The sequence below is a fragment of the Solanum stenotomum genome, chromosome 2 (assembly GCF_019186545.1).
Source record: "Solanum stenotomum isolate F172 chromosome 2, ASM1918654v1, whole genome shotgun sequence".
NCBI lineage: Eukaryota > Viridiplantae > Streptophyta > Magnoliopsida > Solanales > Solanaceae > Solanum > Solanum stenotomum.
Genome location: NC_064283.1, coordinates 10,524,181 through 10,542,077, shown reverse-complemented (window position 1 = coordinate 10,542,077; position 17,897 = coordinate 10,524,181). Strand labels below are relative to the sequence as shown.

General features: G+C 34.6%; 1 protein-coding gene across 2 annotated transcripts; it reads left to right on the top strand.

The window, feature by feature from the left end:
* Positions 1–3,775: 3,775 nt before the first annotated feature.
* LOC125854572 (pyrophosphate-energized membrane proton pump 3) lies at positions 3,776–13,845 on the top strand. 2 transcript variants are annotated; one of them, XM_049534154.1, is made up of 15 exons: positions 3,776–3,983; positions 4,576–4,868; positions 6,330–6,533; positions 7,306–7,457; positions 7,544–7,691; positions 7,783–7,915; positions 8,030–8,202; positions 8,742–8,862; positions 9,932–10,119; positions 10,236–10,673; positions 10,773–10,937; positions 11,032–11,187; positions 11,280–11,391; positions 13,018–13,237; positions 13,537–13,845. In XM_049534154.1, exons 2-15 carry the CDS (start codon positions 4,776–4,778, stop codon positions 13,634–13,636), a joined length of 2,403 nt encoding a protein of 800 aa, XP_049390111.1. In that variant the 5' UTR covers positions 3,776–3,983; positions 4,576–4,775; the 3' UTR covers positions 13,637–13,845. The 2 variants fall into 2 exon arrangements, with proteins under 2 accessions (XP_049390111.1, XP_049390112.1); XM_049534155.1 differs by lacking the exons at positions 3,776–3,983; positions 4,576–4,868 and having other exon boundaries at positions 7,313–7,457.
* The last annotated feature ends 4,052 nt before the right edge of the window (positions 13,846–17,897 follow it).

Below are 17,897 nucleotides of genomic sequence, written 5' to 3'. Positions count from 1 at the left end.
GTTATAAACACATCCTTATCCTCACTTGTACCCCATCTAATTTGTATAATTACAATTGCATAAATTTTCAAAATAATAACAAGCGAGCGATATTTTTCTTGATTACACTACCTAAAAATTCCACTTAGAACAAAATACACTTACTCTTTACTCTATTGTATTTTTTTAAAAAATTGTCTTTATAAGCATGTTCTTAGTAGTATTAAGAGAAGTTGAACAATAAGTATGATGTAGTTTGATACTTTTTAATTTTTTTAAAATAAAAATTCATTATAAAAAATGCATAAACATTTTTTTTCAAATAAACTTACAAATAAGTTTTAATGTGTGACACATATTTACAAAATACTAAAATGAAAAAAAAACATAAAGTATTGAAAAATCGTCTATCACCAAGTTTTCTCCCCTCTTGAGTATTATAGTGTAATTGAATATTTCCCTTTAATTACATCGAATTCCATACTGGCAAAATAATTATCTGACTAAATAATTATGCCAATAATGTAATAACCCCTTGTTCGATTACAAAGATGATGTTCCAAACGTGCCTTAAATTATTTTACAACAATATATCTAGTGTAATCTACAGATTTTATTCATATCTCAGAGATAGAGAGATTGTTTCTGATAAACCGTAATCGATAAATCGTGATAAAAAACAATTCAAACCAGTTAAAGCTAAAAAAAATAACATAAATACAAAAAGCAACTAATAAAAAAGAACACGTAGTAACCAAACACAAACTATAAAAAAAATACAATAATGTAATGACCTAGAATGTAATTTTTGGGAATTTGAACTATTCAATAACTACGGTTATTTAGTTGGTGGATATTTATTAAATAATTAAATTTTATTAGTTGGTGATTAATGAGTCAAGTCAATAACTTATTTAATATTAAAATAAATTAGTAGGGTTTATTTTAGAAAAGAAAAGAAAAAAAAAAGAGAAAAGGAGAGAATAGACGGAACTCGAAAGAACTTACCTGCGGCGGACTTACAAATTGAAGAGGAATCACGGGTTTGTTATAATCATTACCTTTCTAATACTTGGATAATTTTGTTTTGATTGGTAAATTGAGGCTAACATCAAAAGTAATTATGTAAAAAAATAAATAAATAATTAAAAGATATGTTAGATGACAGTGTTGGATTTGTTTAAGAGCTAGATACTATAGGATTTTGTGGTGGTTACTTTAATATTTAATTGTATTATAAAGATTTTTGTATATTAAGGAGTAGATATTTTATAATTTTAAGAAATACATGGCAGATTCGTTCATTTTATTTGTGATCTTTTTCTAATAAATTGTAGTACACTGCTTATTTAATGGGTTAAAGCTAGAATCTGGAAATCCCCATGCTTAATGTCCGTATGTTTTCAAGGCAATGGTCCAGCAATGTTGCTCCTATAATTTGTTTACGTGTTATAAATTTGGGGTCTACGATATGAGTAATATAGTTTTAATAAAATTTCAGTTATGTCCTTGTGGGCATAGATTCAACTTTGAAGTGAATTTTGGGATCATAGTAATGAGTGTTGTTAGTTTCGAAATCTTATAGTGATTATTAATGTGAATAGATTGCTTTGAGTTGGAATTACAACGAAAAGGGAAGCCTCAAGTCCCAGAACGATTGTCCGATTATTTAAGGCAAGTGGATTTCTAAACCCTTGTTAAGTGTATGGAATTCGTGTATTTCCTTGTAATATGTGTTTGGGAGTAATGGAAATTGGTGATGGGTTGACTTGTCCACATTGATTAATTCTAATGATGAAAAAGGGGTAAAAAAAAGGCAATGTGATTAATTGTTGTGTGTGATGTGTTGAGAATGGTTTGAAAGGCTCTTTGAATCATTGTTGATGTTTAATCATATGATTGTGTTGTTGTGAATTGTGTAATGTTATGAAAATGGTCATCTCCTTATTATTTGTGTGAACATGTCATTTGCATTGTTCTGAGATATGGTTGTGACAAGTGTTATGTGCATTGAGAAAGAATAAGAAATTAAATAGGATGTACCATTTCGAGGGACGTATCGCGCGCCGCGATGGATACTATATTTCGAGGGACGTATCACGCGCAGCGATGGTTACTATTATCGAGGGTCGTATCGCGCGCCGAAATGGTTACTATTATCGAGGGTCATGTCGCGTGCCCCGATAGATGCATGGACAGATATTCCCCCATGGGTCCCGGACTGAGAGACATCGGGTGTGTATCACTAGGTCAAACATGCATCACTATACTTGACATTGCATTGCACATATTTATCATTAGTGAACTTGATATTGTGTTTTGCTGATCTTGTGAGTGCCTTTCTGTGAAACTTTGATTGATGAACATTGAGCTTGTTGTTGAGGATATGTAATTGTTAGAGTGTTGTTGTTGAGCTGTGTGCTATGTGAATTATGAACTATTAGGTTGGGCTGGTTTTATGTAGGTTGTAGTTGTGGAGGTTCGGTTAGGGTGTAAGGAGTATCCGTATTATATCTCTTTAGCTTGTGTTTAGAGGTTTACTTGCTGAGTACCGTGTGGTTTGGTACTCACCCCTTGCTTCTACATTTTTTTGTAGGTTACTAGCCCGGACCTTGGTGATATTTTCTCTTCTCCTTGTCTGAGGCTTCTTGTGGAGGTTTGTGAGGATGCTGCTTGTCATTTCAGTAGACCTTCTTTCTCCTTAATTATGACCTTGTTCTATTCTAGACACAAGGTCATTTGAGACTTGTGTTTTCTTTTGAATCAATTGTAATACTTTAGAGACTTGTACACGTGACAACCAGATTTTGGGGTTAATTTGAGTTGATTATGAAATTTTCGCATTTTATTGTAATGGTTGAGTTTTAGGTTGACTTGTCTTGGCGGGATAAGACGAGTGCCATCACATCCATTTTTTGGATCGTGACAAATAATCAAGTACAACAAATCAATAGATAATAAAAGAGATCAAAGAACAAGAAACTATAGAAGCAATACTACAACTACTAATATGAATGGACAACAAGACAACACAATACAACCTATTAACCTTTTGCCTTAATTCGTGTCTTCCATACCCTTCTATCTAAGATCATATCATCGGTAAGCTAAAACTGTGTCATATCCTGTCTAATCACCTCTCCTTAATACTTCTCCAGTATACCTCTACCTCTCCTAAAATCGTTCATAGTCAATCTCTCACACCTCCGCACTCGACATTTGTATATCTCTTTTTCCCATGCCAGAATCATCTCAATCTTGCTTTTTGGTTTCTGTATCTTGTTTCCATCAAAAGTACTCCCATCTTCTCCCAAATATCTTCATTATTACCCTACCTTTCCTAGTATATCTGTCATTCTTATTTCCGCAACCTTATGGACCAACACTAAATTCGTTCCCTTTTATTTTCTTTCCTTAATAATAAGTTCTAATCTTAGCAAAGTTTTTTTGGATCTAAATAATCTAAACTATTATCCAAAAAGAGAAAAAAAATAGAATTTAAATGAAAAGATTAGCGATCAGTGTTAATTTTCCAATTAGGCATATGTTTTACCAAGGGAAAATAGAAATTAAAAAAACTGTAAAAATCTTTATTATATTTTCTTTTCTTATCATAAAGTAGCAGCATATCCGAAATTCTGTCAGTTTTAGGGAGAAAGCCCACATAATGACACGCAAGCAACAACACGTTGGATTGCGCATGTGGCAATCAGTTATTGGATTATGCACATAAGTCAACAATTTGCTACGTATTTCATTTTCACCTAATCTTAAATACTTCACAAAAACACACAGAGAGAAAAATAGCTTTTCCAGTTTCACTCTTTTTCGGCAGTTGCAGCCCAAGTTCCGTTTCAACATTTCGCTTCGAATCTTTAGTCTTCGCATCTGTCAATTGAGATCTGCAAGGGTTTAGGAAGTTCTCGACTCCGATCGGGTTGTGGAGGTGGATATATCCTTTTCTCCGGCGGAGTTGATCGGATCCCGATCTGCGATTGCTGTTCGTAAGAATTTCTGCATTCTTTGCTTTATTTGGGATTTTACAGTTTAATTATCAGTTTTATTGGATTTAAAGTAGTTGTAACTGCTTGTACTGGTATTTTAGGATAAGCAATTGTGTTTCGTGATTTTTTTTTAATTTTAAGTGATATAACATTGATCAGTTTCAAATGTGTTAAATTGCAAATTCGTTGATTTTATTTGGTAGGTTTATAGTTTGAAATGGTTCATTTTGATCTCCTCTGTTCAGTTGTTTCGTTTTGTCTTCTTCTGTTCAACTTGGCTGTTTTTTTAGCTCTATTTTGTTTGATTATTCGTGTTTCTGTTAGTCTAAAATAAGTTTGGACATTACATTTGATTTTCAACTTATATACACTTGAGAATTAGCTGTAAGTTGTAACTGCTCTACGGGCATTTCTAGGTTTAGATTGTGTTTCACGAGTTTTTCTATGTAGACTAGATGCTTCAGCTTTGATCAGTTTCAAATGGGCTTTCTTTGCAAGTTTATTGATTTATGGACATGTAATGTCTCCTTTCTCTGTCTTATGAACATGTAATTATCTGATAGAATGTTTTTGGTTTCTTTTTCCCCCCAAGACCTGAAGAATTTATGTGAGTGGATTTAATTGTGGAGAAGTAAACGTCACAACTGCTTCAACACGAGCGAAGGAATTAGTGGAAGTGATTAACAAAAGAAATTCAAAATACAGCGACCAGGTTCAGGGGGCGATTTGCCCCAAAGTGAGTTCAGCTCTTTCCCAGTAGCACGGAGGGTAAATTCTTTTCAAACCGTTGCAATGGATGATGAAATGGAAGGAGGGAACTTGGGCCCTTACCAAGATAGACCAAGGACATTTCCTAGCATGAAGAGCAAGGCTTATGCACCATGGGTAGGTTACATTATTTAGGTGCACTTGTTTCTCTATTTTGTTCATGTTTCTCTATTTTGCTCATGTTTCTCTAATTTGCTCTTTTTAATCTATCTTCCTAGACTATGCAAGGACTAACAATATAAACATGGAGATTATACTAGGCTTATTTCCTAACCAGATAGTTTTCAGAGATTAGCCAGTGCACTATGTTCCACTTAGAGATATCTGAAGGAATTATGGTTTTTCAACTCTTTAAAAATAGACTAAATTTTCTTCATTCCCATATTCTCCCAAAATGTAAACTAAATTTTATGACTATTGTTTAGGATGATTTGTTAGTTTGACTCGAGTATTTTGCTATGATTGTCTTCATTTCTATTATTTCTTTCTCTACTATTTTGGATTGTTTTTTCTTGAGCAGAGAGTCTAGAGGAAACAACCTCTCTACCTCTTAAGGTAGTGGTAAGGTTTTGGTAAACTCTACCTTCCCATACCCTACTTTGTGGGATTACACTGGGTATATTGTTGTTGTTGTTGTGTGTATTTACCCAAAATGAAGAAGGGGTTGTCTTCCAAATCACCTTATAATTATATCACCCAAGTTTCTCGTTCTCCTACTTACTGGTGATTCAGCATAGATACATTCACTCTTTCTTGCTTTGGGGATGAATAAGGTGGGCTATTTCATTTTTTATGCTATTTGAATGCTTTTCTTTCTTTGTTTAATTTCTCGAAAACCTCTATTACAATTTACATGTTTGTTAAAAGAATCAATTATTGTCAGGCGTTTGCCTCACAATGTTGTACATTCTACATACCCTGGCCTCCTCTGAAGAGAAATATGTTTCGTTAAATTTTTTCTGCGGAAGAATGAATGATCTTTATTGTTAGTCGCAGAAGAACCAAGTTCCTAGTTCTCTTGAAATTCATGGTTATAGTTGTTAATTTTCCTAAAATTTATTCACCATTCATTTACTCCTGTCTGTACTTCTAAATTAGTAGATAAACATAAATGAAGTGCCTGTTTTGAATCTCTTTGGTATCTATTATCTATGAGTAATAAACATCTCTGCTTTTGAATCTTGCCCAAGAAGTTGTGCCACATCAAGTCAGAATATGATGAAAATTAAAGATGATTGTAGTTTTATGCAGGAAAGCTCGTTACAATTTTGTAATGCAAAGTGAATGAAGAGGACCAACATTCTGAAAGTATACAAAAACTTGATTTTTCTTCTAGCACCAATATTGTGTGTGCCTCTCTCTATCTGTATAGAAATCAATTATTCATTCAGTTGCTTGTTTATAATAATACACTCTGATTAAAAAACAGTTAGATGTTCTAGTTGTTCACTTTTGCTCTAATAAAATTGTTGAATGAAAAGCTGTTTTTAGCAGCATTATTTAATTTTCTTTCTTTCGTGGTTTGCGTTATTACTTTCTAAGTATTTGTTTTAATGTTGTCACAACTGTTTCATGCAGATATTTCGTGTTCTCATGAGGATAAACTCGCGCGTTCTTTTGGCGCTCCTGCTTGTTTGTTTTGGAGCTATCTTTTACATTGGTGCAAGTACCTCGCCCATCCTTGTGTTTGTGTTTTCAGTTTGTATCATCAGCTTTTTCGTATCGATTTATCTTACTAAGTGGGTGCTGGCAAAGGATGAGGGACCACCTGAGATGTCCGAGGTACAATCTTCTTGATCAGTTTTTAAGTTGTCTTTCAAAGTTTTCCTGGTCCTTCTGTTCTTGTCTGTGTTTATAACTTGTGGATCAGAGAGTTTGGACAACGTTTTCTCATACTAGATCATATATTTTTCTTTTGATATGGGTCTCAAGGTCTATGCAGTAAACTACATGAGTCTAGATCTTATTATTCTTATAGTTCTTTTCTATTTTTTTCATTTATTAATTTATTGGTGGAAGATAGAGGTGGATGTTGGAATTGGGTTAGGTCGTAAGGGAGGCAGGAATGGCATTGTATCCAAAACCTTTGTCTTGGTTAAGGGGCTCCTATTGTTTGAGCTAACTCTTGATCATCATGTATGAGTGGTTGTTCCAAGGGTTAAAGTTGTATGCTAGAGTTTCATCTGCAGAAGATGCTATGGAGATTCAGCATGGGATGGCCTCTGCTTTTGCTTCTGCCACCTTCACCTGCCAACCACAAAAATGATCTGTTCCTTCCATTTTCATATCTCTCCTCCATGCTCCTAGTTTACATGCCACCCGACCTTAGTGCCCTTCATAGACATAAGATTTTCAGAGAGAAGTCGATTGAAAGGAAAAATTATCTTTTTCCATTATGAGAAATTTAATGTAAAGAAATTGGTTAAAAAGCTTGATGATATTCATGGCAGCCCCTAATCTACAGAAACTTGGATTTGCAGTCATGATTTTGCTCCTGTTTCATTGGAACATGTATATTGTCTTAAAGTCTTGAGCTCATTATTTAACTTGCTAGATATCAGATGCAATACGTGATGGAGCTGAAGGTTTCTTCAGAACTCAGTATGGGACCATCTCCAAGATGGCACTATTGCTTGGACTGGTTATACTAGGCATCTATTTATTTCGTAATATAACTCCTCAGCAAGAATTGTCTGGCTTAGGCAGGTGATGACAGGTTTTGAGTTGGATAATTGCTCTTCTTTCAGAGAAGTTTGAGTTCACTTTATGATACTTCCCATGCTGTGATATAGGGTAACATCTGCTTATATTACGGTCGCTGCATTTCTTTTTGGGGCTCTATGTTCTGGTGTTGCTGGGTATGTTGGCATGTGGGTGTCAGTACGTGCAAATGTTCGAGTATCTAGTGCAGCAAGACGGTCAGCTCGCGAGGCATTGCAGGTTCTTTTTATTACTCTTCATAAGAATGTTCGACAAGAACAATGCTAAGGTCCTTTCTTGTGGAAATTGACTTGAGATCTTTCTGATGTAGATAGCTGTTCGTGCTGGTGGATTTTCAGCATTGGTGGTTGTTGGTATGGCTGTAATGGGTGTTGCTATCCTGTATGCAATTTTGTATGTGTGGTTTGGTGTGGATTCAACCGGTACAATGAAGGCAACCGATTGTGAGTAAAATCTGCTAATTTTTCACATTGTTTTATTTCATTTAGATGCACTTTTGACTTTTGAATGTCTGTTTTCTAGTTCACAATTATGACTTCTACTTCATCTTTGCACAGTGCCTCTTCTACTAGTTGGGTATGGTTTTGGAGCTTCATTTGTTGCCCTTTTTGCTCAGTTGGGTGGTGGAATATTCACGAAGGCTGCTGATGTTGGAGCTGATCTTGTTGGAAAAGTAGAGCAGGGTATACCTGAAGATGACCCACGAAACCCTGCTGTAATTGCAGATCTGGTATTTATCTACTCTTTTTTATTTGTCTTCTTTCATTTTTCTTCTGTGACTTCTGTGTTCAATCATGCATTTTAGTCATGTATTCTAGCTGGATGTGTTATGAATGATCTCATTAAGTTTTACTTTTTGCCCCATACACCTTGCTAGTGCAGTGGAATTTCAAGTTTCTGTTTCAATTGTACTTTAACTTTGAGATTAGAAACATTTTTTGGTGCTTGAGTAGCACCAATGATTCTCATTTTTCTAGATGAAAGTTATCTCCTTTGATAAATTCTTGGAGTTTAAAGAAGTACTTTGTCTTCACTGAGGTCGGTATGATCAACTGTTTCACATCCTAGCTTTAGTGCTTGCTTATATTTAGCAACAAATAAAAACAAATATAACATAAAAGAAAGTAAAGTTTGCTATTTTAAATTAAACATAGAAAAGGAATTATAGAGTATTGACATCTGCTCCGTCAATTATTTGACCGTAACTGCGACTACCTATACGTTGTGTTGATGTGCCTAATGCTAACCTTATAAATTCCCAAATTTAAGGTAGGAGACAATGTTGGCGACTGTGCTGCTCGAGGTGCAGATCTTTTCGAAAGTATAGCTGCGGAGATTATTAGTGCAATGATACTTGGAGGAACCATGGCTCAACGCTGCAAAATTGAAGGTAGGATGACACTCACACTTGAGTTGACTAAATTATAATTTAGGTCGTAATCTTGGTGGAAGTGTATCAAAAAGGCCACTTTAATTGTTCTATACCAACCGATGCATTTGAATCCAAGTATTACAGAAAAGGGAATTGTTCAACATATGTATATGTACTGTCAACTGTGAGGATGGAACTGCATATCTGCAAATGAAGGACAGCAAGTGTTTGTAGACCAGTGTTGTCAAAGTTGAAAATGCCTAACAAAACGCTGAAGTCAGTGGAGTTGTAAGTGTTTGAGCAAATACAATTAAAACACGTGATTTAGTGAGCACAGAGCTGTTGGTTGTCTTGTGTTTTGTAAGATGGGGACATTTCATCAACTTAGTTCCTTCACTGAAGCAGTGGTTAAGCTGGGCAAAAGCATGCCTTTGGCAAAGCTGTTTTAGATGCTGCTGTTTATAATGCGAGGGGGAAGAAGTCTCATAATGATATTTGTCTTACATTTTGTTCATCCCATACTTAAGTTGTCTTCTTAAATTTGGATAACAGTTGCAGCTTAGCCTAATAGTCTGTTATTACTCGTGTGTGTTGTGGATTGAAACTACCCTGGTGCCATAAAACGAGCTCTTAATTTGTTTAGCTATAATAAACAGTGAGGGTTTGTGTCCAAATGGAGGGAGAAGGTTGATGAGAATTCATGAAGGCGACATGAACTAGCTCGGGGTTGAGGCTTTGTCACTCTAGTTGTATGGTATACACTAGATAGAATGAAACTGTAACAATTTCTCACCTCTAAAGCCCTACTTTAGATATTTCTCAATGAAATAATTAACTTATTAATGTGCTACGCAAGACCTTTACAGAAAGTAGAGAATTTTACCCAAAACGTGATTCTTAGCTATGCTTTTCATATATTTGCTTGATTAGTTACTAGAAATATATGTGTACAGAATGATCACCCTTCCTATAATGTGGCTAAATACTGAACTTTTGTTCCTAGAAATTATTTCAAATTCCTCCCATGTGATCTGCTGTTTCCTTAAAGTTATATGTTTTATCTAATTTAGATTGATTTCTTCTGCAGATCCATCCGGCTTTATTCTGTTTCCTCTAGTTGTTCATTCATTTGACCTGGTTATATCATCAGTTGGCATATTCTCTATTCGGAACAAAAGGGATTCTGGAGTAATTGGAACTATAGAGGATCCCATGAAAACTCTTGAAAAGGGTTACTCAGTGACAATATTTTTAGCTGTTCTGACATTTGGTTTGGTAAGTTTTATTTGCCTTGAAGTTAGAAAATTATCCACCATTTCTACCGTTATTGGTTATTTGACTTCCTGTCTCTGTTCTCTCTGCTTATTGTTTGCATTGCATTCCATTTGCAGTCAACACGGTGGTTACTATATACTGAACAGGCTCCTACTGCTTGGTTGAATTTTGCTTTATGTGGTCTGGTTGGAATTGTTACTGCCTATGTCTTTGTTTGGATATCAAAGTACTACACTGACTACAAATACGAGCCTGTGCGTACTTTAGCCCTTGCTAGCTCTACTGGTCATGGAACAAACATAATTGCGGGTGTTAGTTTGGGTCTGGAATCCACAGCTCTACCTGTCCTTGTCATAAGCTTGGCTATTGTTTCTGCTTTCTGGCTTGGTCGCACATCAGGATTGACAGACGAAGCTGGAAATCCAACGGGGGGGTTGTTTGGCACTGCTGTAGCAACTATGGGAATGCTTAGTACGGCTGCGTATGTTCTCACCATGGATATGTTTGGTCCAATAGCTGATAATGCTGGTGGGATTGTTGAGATGAGCCAACAGGTGAGGCTAATGTTTCTGAGCAAAAGCATGAGGTCGTGACTTCTTTTTCTTGTAAATTTTTGTTAGCTTGGTTAGCTCAATAAGCCTTTTCATGTACAGCCTGAAAGTGTTCGTGAGATAACTGATGTTCTTGATGCTGTTGGAAATACTACCAAAGCTACAACCAAGGGATTTGCAATTGGATCTGCAGCTCTTGCATCATTTCTTCTGTTCAGTGCCTATATGGATGAGGTAGCTGCATTTGCTCAAGAACCCTTCAAGCAGGTATGGAATTGCTATGACTTTCTATCTGGCCTTTTTAAATTTTAACTACGTTAACTATACAGTTGCAGTACCAAGACTTTTTATTAATATGCAGGTTGACATAGCGATACCTGAAGTATTTGTTGGTGGTTTACTGGGTTCTATGCTCATCTTTCTGTTCAGTGCCTGGGCGTGTGCAGCTGTTGGTCGAACTGCTCAGGAAGTAGTCAATGAAGTAAGAAGACAGTTTATTGAGAGGCCTGGTATCATGGTTAGTAGGATTACCTTTCAGAAGGTTGCCTTGTGTTGCAGAATGCTCATGGCAAGGCTGAAGTTAATGCATGTTACTTTTACTGGTGGCAGGATTATAAGGAGAAGCCAGATTATGGTCGATGTGTGTCCATTGTTGCGTCTGCGTCTTTGAAGGAGATGATTAAACCTGGAGCCCTAGCTATCATATCCCCCACAGTTGTTGGTGAGTCTTGCACTTAGAACGGTTTTCCTGCTACAAAATCCCATAGAACTGACCTGCAAGGGTGACCGAGCTTGTTGAGCAGGGGATCTCCCAAATGGCGGGGGGTCTCAGGTTTGAACCTTGCGTGCTTTCTCAATCGAGCTCGTCACACAGGACTTGCCTAGTGCGATTTACCTTTTCTGTATGGTTTGCGAGCTATTAGACTAGAGTGAGGTTTACCTTGTGCGCATCCAAAAGGGTAGCAACTGCGGGTTCCTATGTCACAAAAAATAAAATTAACTGCATGTTTTCTGTAATCTGGAAGCATAAATCTGTAGCTATCACTGGTGTTCAGGCGATATGTATCGCTACCAGGTCAACTTAGTTTGGGTCCTTGAGAACTCTTCTTTGAACTTTGTAGTCTTGTATAATATTTAGTTATAATACACATGTTCCTCCCTGGATTGTCCAGTTTTTCAGATGCACACCCAAACTTTGCAGGGGGTCCTATTATCCCCTTGGACACCTTCTGAAATGGAATAAATATCCCCGTCAGTGATGATGTGGCACAAAAAGTGAGCCTCACACTGTGAGAGGTTTGAGGCAAAAAAGAAGTTAAGATTAACTTATGTGTACAAGTGTCGATTTTAATTCAATACTTATATAATTAATTATACTTAATTGATTAATAAATGATTTTCTCTTGCCCCTTTTGCCCTTCCCTTCTTTTTCCAAATTTCATCTCCAAAACTCAGCCATAGTGCCAGCCAACCATCCGCGCTTCTGCCATCTCTTTTTTTTTTTTTTTTATTTCAAGTGACATGGAACATATGACCCCCACCCCGGCAAAGTTTAAGTGTGCCGCTGAAAAATCCGGAAAAGTCGGGGTAAAATGTGTATTATCCCTAATATCTATCTTCCTGAAATAATCTTTGTTGTGGATTTATTCAATGAGTTTGTTGATCTTGTCACATATTTGCTCTCATCTGCATCTGCTTGCATTTTCTGTGTAATGTCTCGGTAATTTATATCTACTTTAACTGATAAGAACCTCACATATCAGGTCTATCTTTTTTTTTTCTACCTTTTTTAATATTTTGTTCGTGGTTTAAATAGATTCCACATGGTCCTTTGTGGTAAAGTTTAGCACTTGATATTGCAAAGTAACAACTTGCTTAGAATTGCAAAATGTGTCGTGAGGTGAGGTATCACTTAGACTACATCTGTGCAAATCCACCCTGCATCTTTTTCTGCTGAACCATGAAACATCTGACACTCATCCAAATTCTATCCATTCACCACGTTGTGTGATTTTCTGTTTGATTATTTACCGCAGCAGTGTTTGTACTGTATGTTCGTCTGAATATAGTACACATCAATTATTTTGTCATCCTTCCTGTTAGTTTACTTGGTATTGTCTGTGTGTGCACACTCTGTAGTTTATCTCTTTGGTGAGTGGTGATCTCTTCTTCACCAAACATTACAAGTAAAATCTGAGGAGAATACTTTGCAATCTGTTTATTTCCATCAGTTCAGTTGTGCAGGAAAATTCTAATTCTTAATAGATGTCTTTAAGTCTCTGTTTCATATCTTCTTGATCTCAGTTTTAAATATTGAGTTTATTATATCATCTTGATCTCCGTATAGGTGTTCTTTTCCGCATTTTGGGCTACTACACGGGGCATCCTCTTCTTGGGGCTAAAGTTGTAGCTTCCATGTTGATGTTTGCCACGGTTTCTGGTATCCTTATGGCTCTTTTCCTCAACACTGCTGGTGGAGCCTGGGATAATGCAAAGAAATACATAGAAACAGGTGCTCTTGGAGGCAAGGGGAGTGAAACCCACAAAGCAGCAGTTACTGGAGACACGTAAGTGTTCTTAAATGATTCACATGTTCTCAAGCTGTGTTGCTTGTATTCTTCAAAAATGTGACCGTATCTTCCAGTGGCGGCATTTTTGAAGGATCTTAGCAAAAATAGTTCTCAAGTGTTGGTAGAATCGTGTTACTCATAGGTCATTTCATGCAAGCTTTGCCAAGTGCATTCATTGTTTTACTAGTGCCTGCTTGATTGTTCTAAATACTCATCTAGTCATAACAATATATCTTCTTAGAAAGCAAAACTACACGTATCGCGTTGCAGATTTCTTACAATTTCTTCTGTTTCAGGGTAGGAGATCCATTCAAAGATACAGCCGGACCTTCTCTCCATGTACTAATCAAAATGCTTGCAACAATAACTCTTGTGATGGCTCCCATCTTTCTGTGAGAGTTAAATTTAAGAGATTTTTAAATATACGGCACAAGTCTCTAGGAACTTTTCTGTGTTCACTGGATATATGAGGAGAGATGTACTTTCTGGTTTACATAACGGCAACCACATTTTTTGGGTACATGAATTTCTAACTATACAGGCAACTCTCTTTTTAGTTATAGATTTCTGAATTCTCAATTTTGAGCTTTCTTTAGCTTCCCATACTTGTACTTGGTTGCTATGTTCTTTCATGGGTTGTTTTTCGTTTCCTTTTACATATTTTTTCCTAATGGTACTAGAGTAAGGTCTTTGAATATGATACAACTATAGTGTTTGGTTGGGAATAAGTTATCTTAGGATTAAACTATCCTAGGATAAGTTACCCTGATTTGATCTTGAATGCCCTGCACTTCTGAACCTTATTGCCACACACCACCCGTAGCTCTGCCCCTGTTCATTTGGGGGAAGCTCTTTCTCCTAAGGATTTTTTTTTTTTCATATTCAGTGTTTGAACTTGAAATTTCTTGTTAAGGGAGGAAAATTCTAGTTCTTTTGATATAGCGGCTATTGTAATAGTTAAATTGCATTAAGTAATTTTAATTTCATATAATAAATATTAAGTGACCATATATAAAGTAACACATACAAAGAAAAGTATGCTTTATAAAGATTTACATGACTGCAAAAGTTAAAGAAAGACTTTGGGTCTAATGATGACCCATTACATATTTTAAATGTGGAGCTAGCGCATAATAAATTGATGGATGCACTGATATAATTATTTCCTTGGTTGAAGGAATCCAATTAGATTAAGCTTTATGAACAAAAAAAATAAATAACAAAAGTTAAAGTGGAATATAGGATTAGGTGGGGAAGACCTTTAATTGTGGTCGTTGGCTTCATTCATTCCCTCGTTTTCTATTACTCCCTCCTCTCATTTTATATGTCATCCCTTTCTATAAATAGTTGGATTACAATACTTGTCATTTTATAAAATTTATGCATAAATTACCATATTTTGCCTATTATACCCTTGATAGAGTAGTTTATTAATCTTGAAAATGTATTTATCATTCATTAAAGAGTTACTTAAGAAAACATTAAATAAGGGTAGAAGGTGAAGTCACATAATTTCTTAATGCAAGTGCAAAGTAGAAATGTGACATGTAAAATGGGACGAAGGGAGTACCTGTCTATTTAATATTTATGCGGTTCTCAAAGTAATTATAAATTAATTACTTATTTATCTTTAAAGCTTTTAGTACACTTATTTATGTGTCTTATTCATCAGTATCTTAATAATGGTATTACTTTTTTAAAAGATAACAATAACAATATTTATTCCAACAAGAAATAATTTTAAGAGCAAAATAAAAATAATTAATTAATTATATTTTGATTTTATAAATTAATAACTAATTTTAAATAAATAATTACGTGGACAAATAATAGAAGACCAAGAAAGTACATATTTTTACTGTCAATCGCACGCGGGCGGCCAAAATATTTACTCCTAGACACCTAGACAAGTTGTCTAAAAAGAAATCAACACGATTTATACTATTGCATTCATACTAATTCCATCATTCCATGGACCATCATTATATTGCATGGAAGTATAATATATGAATGAGGTGGCTGGTGAGGCCTTCGTGTGGCGGACAAAGAGGTAAGATTGAGATGATTTAGATATGTGAAGAGAAGATGTACGGATTTCTCAGTGAGAAGGTGTGTGAGGTTGATTATATATAGTGGATAATGGGTATAAGAAGAGGTAGAAGTAGACTGAAGCAGAGAGGTCTTTGAGAGAGATGATTAGACATGACATGACACACCTGCAACTTATCGAAGACATGACTTTAGATAGAAAAACTTGGAGGTCGAAGAATAGGCTAGAAGATATTACTAGAAGAGTTTTTGGCTAAAAACATCCTTAAACTATACCTCCAATTTAAACTACATCCTTAAATTATTCTTCTTAACAAAAAACATCCTCCAAGTATTTAAAACTTAACAACTTTCATCCCTCTATTTAAATTTATCAAAAATTTAGCGAATTCCACACAAACATATTCAATTCATACTATTCTCATAAAAAAAAAAATCTACAATATTATTACTAGTTGGAAAAAGTATCCAAAAAAATTAAAAAAGATTGAGACTCATGTTTGTTGTTAAAATAACAATGTTAGGAACGGTGTAAGTCTATGAGGAGATATGATATTTACTTCTCCTTTACCAACTAAATGAAGTTGAAGCTTAATTTCACACCATCTTCACCTTGCAAAGTCAAAATGTCGTTAGATCAATAATTTTTTGGGCAAATTAATAATTGAAGTGATCAAGATTCAGCTAATTTTGATCTCTAGTACTCAAGTTTCGTTTTCCATTATTAGAAGTAAAAGTCTTCGATCAACACCACTTTTTGTAGATTAAATGAAAAAAACAATTCCATTGATAATTCTTTGATATCAAATCAAATGAAAAATAAATAAAAAAAAATTGCTAATTAAAAGGAAGACAATGCAAAACGTTGTTACTAAAAAAAATTATAATATTATTTTAGATGTATGTCGAATGAACAAAATTGATTTATTGGGGTGATTTAGGGAGTTTAAGTTGTTGAGAGTAGTGTGCACCGTACATGTTGTGAAGAATCTGTTAGTTTTTGACAAATTTTAACAAAAGGATGAAAGTTGTCAAATTTTAAATAATTGAGGGATGTTTTCTGTTAAGAAAAATAATTTAAGAATGTAGTTTAAGTTGAGGGTATAGTTTAAGGATGTTTTTTGCCAAAAAACTCTTAATAGGTAGTCGAATGTTGTCTAGTTCTCTTATTAGTATATTTGCAGCAATTAACAAATTATTTGTTATTGCTATCTGTTCTCTTCTTACTGGTTTACAAATGTAACATGACCTCTTCGCTATTATATTTACTTTACATACTTGATTTATAATATACTTACTCTAGTCGAAGTTCTATTGAAAACATCCCATCTATCCTTTCAAGACACAAGTAAAGTTGCATACAATACATAATGATGAATTATAACACTTACCCAACTGACCAAAGTCTCAATTATTTATTCTCAAAATTTTAAATATAATTTCTGAACTTTAGTTCTTAGAGCCCGTTTGAATTGACTTAAAAAGAGTAACTTTTCAAAGTGTTGAAACTTATTTTTAAAATAAGTAGTTACGTGTTTGGATAAAAGTGTTGCAGTTGAAAAAAAAGTTGTTGATGTGTTTGACAAATAAGTGTAGGTAAACACTTTTTTTTTTATCAAAATGTCTGAAATACCCTTAAAGTTGTTAAACATGATCCAAAAAAAAAAACACAAAACAGAAAATACACAAAACAGGATCAGCGACAGAAGACAAAAAAAAAAACATAAAAATAAAAAAAAACAAAAATCGAAAGATAATCAAGAAAAAACATAAAACTATTCATTATTTTCCTACATCTGATACCACTGCTATCAATCGAGAGAAAAGGAAGAAAGCTAATCGAAATATAACTTACTTCACGCTTTAGATCTTCACCCTTCAAATCGAGAGAAAAGGAAGAACGCTTCCCGCTTCCAGCCACACAAACGTGAAAAAGAAAATTGAGGTAAAGAAATGTTAGGGTTTTAAGGGGGGATTTGGGAATTGTGTAAAAGAATTAAGGGCAAAAAGGTAATATACTTGGTCAACATAAAATGGTTTTTTAAGTTAAATAAAAAAAAGGTAGCCCTCACTCTACTTTTAACTTTTGACTTAAAATAAGCCAAAAGTGACTTATTTTAAGTCACTTTGATAATTGCCAAACGGTCTAATAAGTCAAAAACTGACTTTTAAGTCAGTTTGACCAACTTAAAAGCCCATCCAAACGGGCACTTATTTTCTTTTGGAGAGATTAAATATGTTAGGAAGTAGGGGTGTACAAAACCGAACCAAACCGCAAACCGAGTCAAACCGGCAAAAAAAATCCGATTAGTGGTTGGTTTGACTTGGTTTGGTGTTGAAAAAAAAAGCCGACTATATTTGGGTTGGTTTGGTTTTAACTAAAAAAAGTCAACCCGAGACCAAACCAACCCGACATTATATATATAATTTTAAAATTTTATTTTATACATAAAAATATTTACTTTGATATAATTTTTAAATATTTCTTATACTTTTTCATAGTTTTTATCTTTTAATATATTATTTCAAGTTTGAAACTTAGAATTTTGAGTGGTTCCATAAAGATTATAGTCCATAGATGTTGGTAATTATAATAAAACTTAAATCA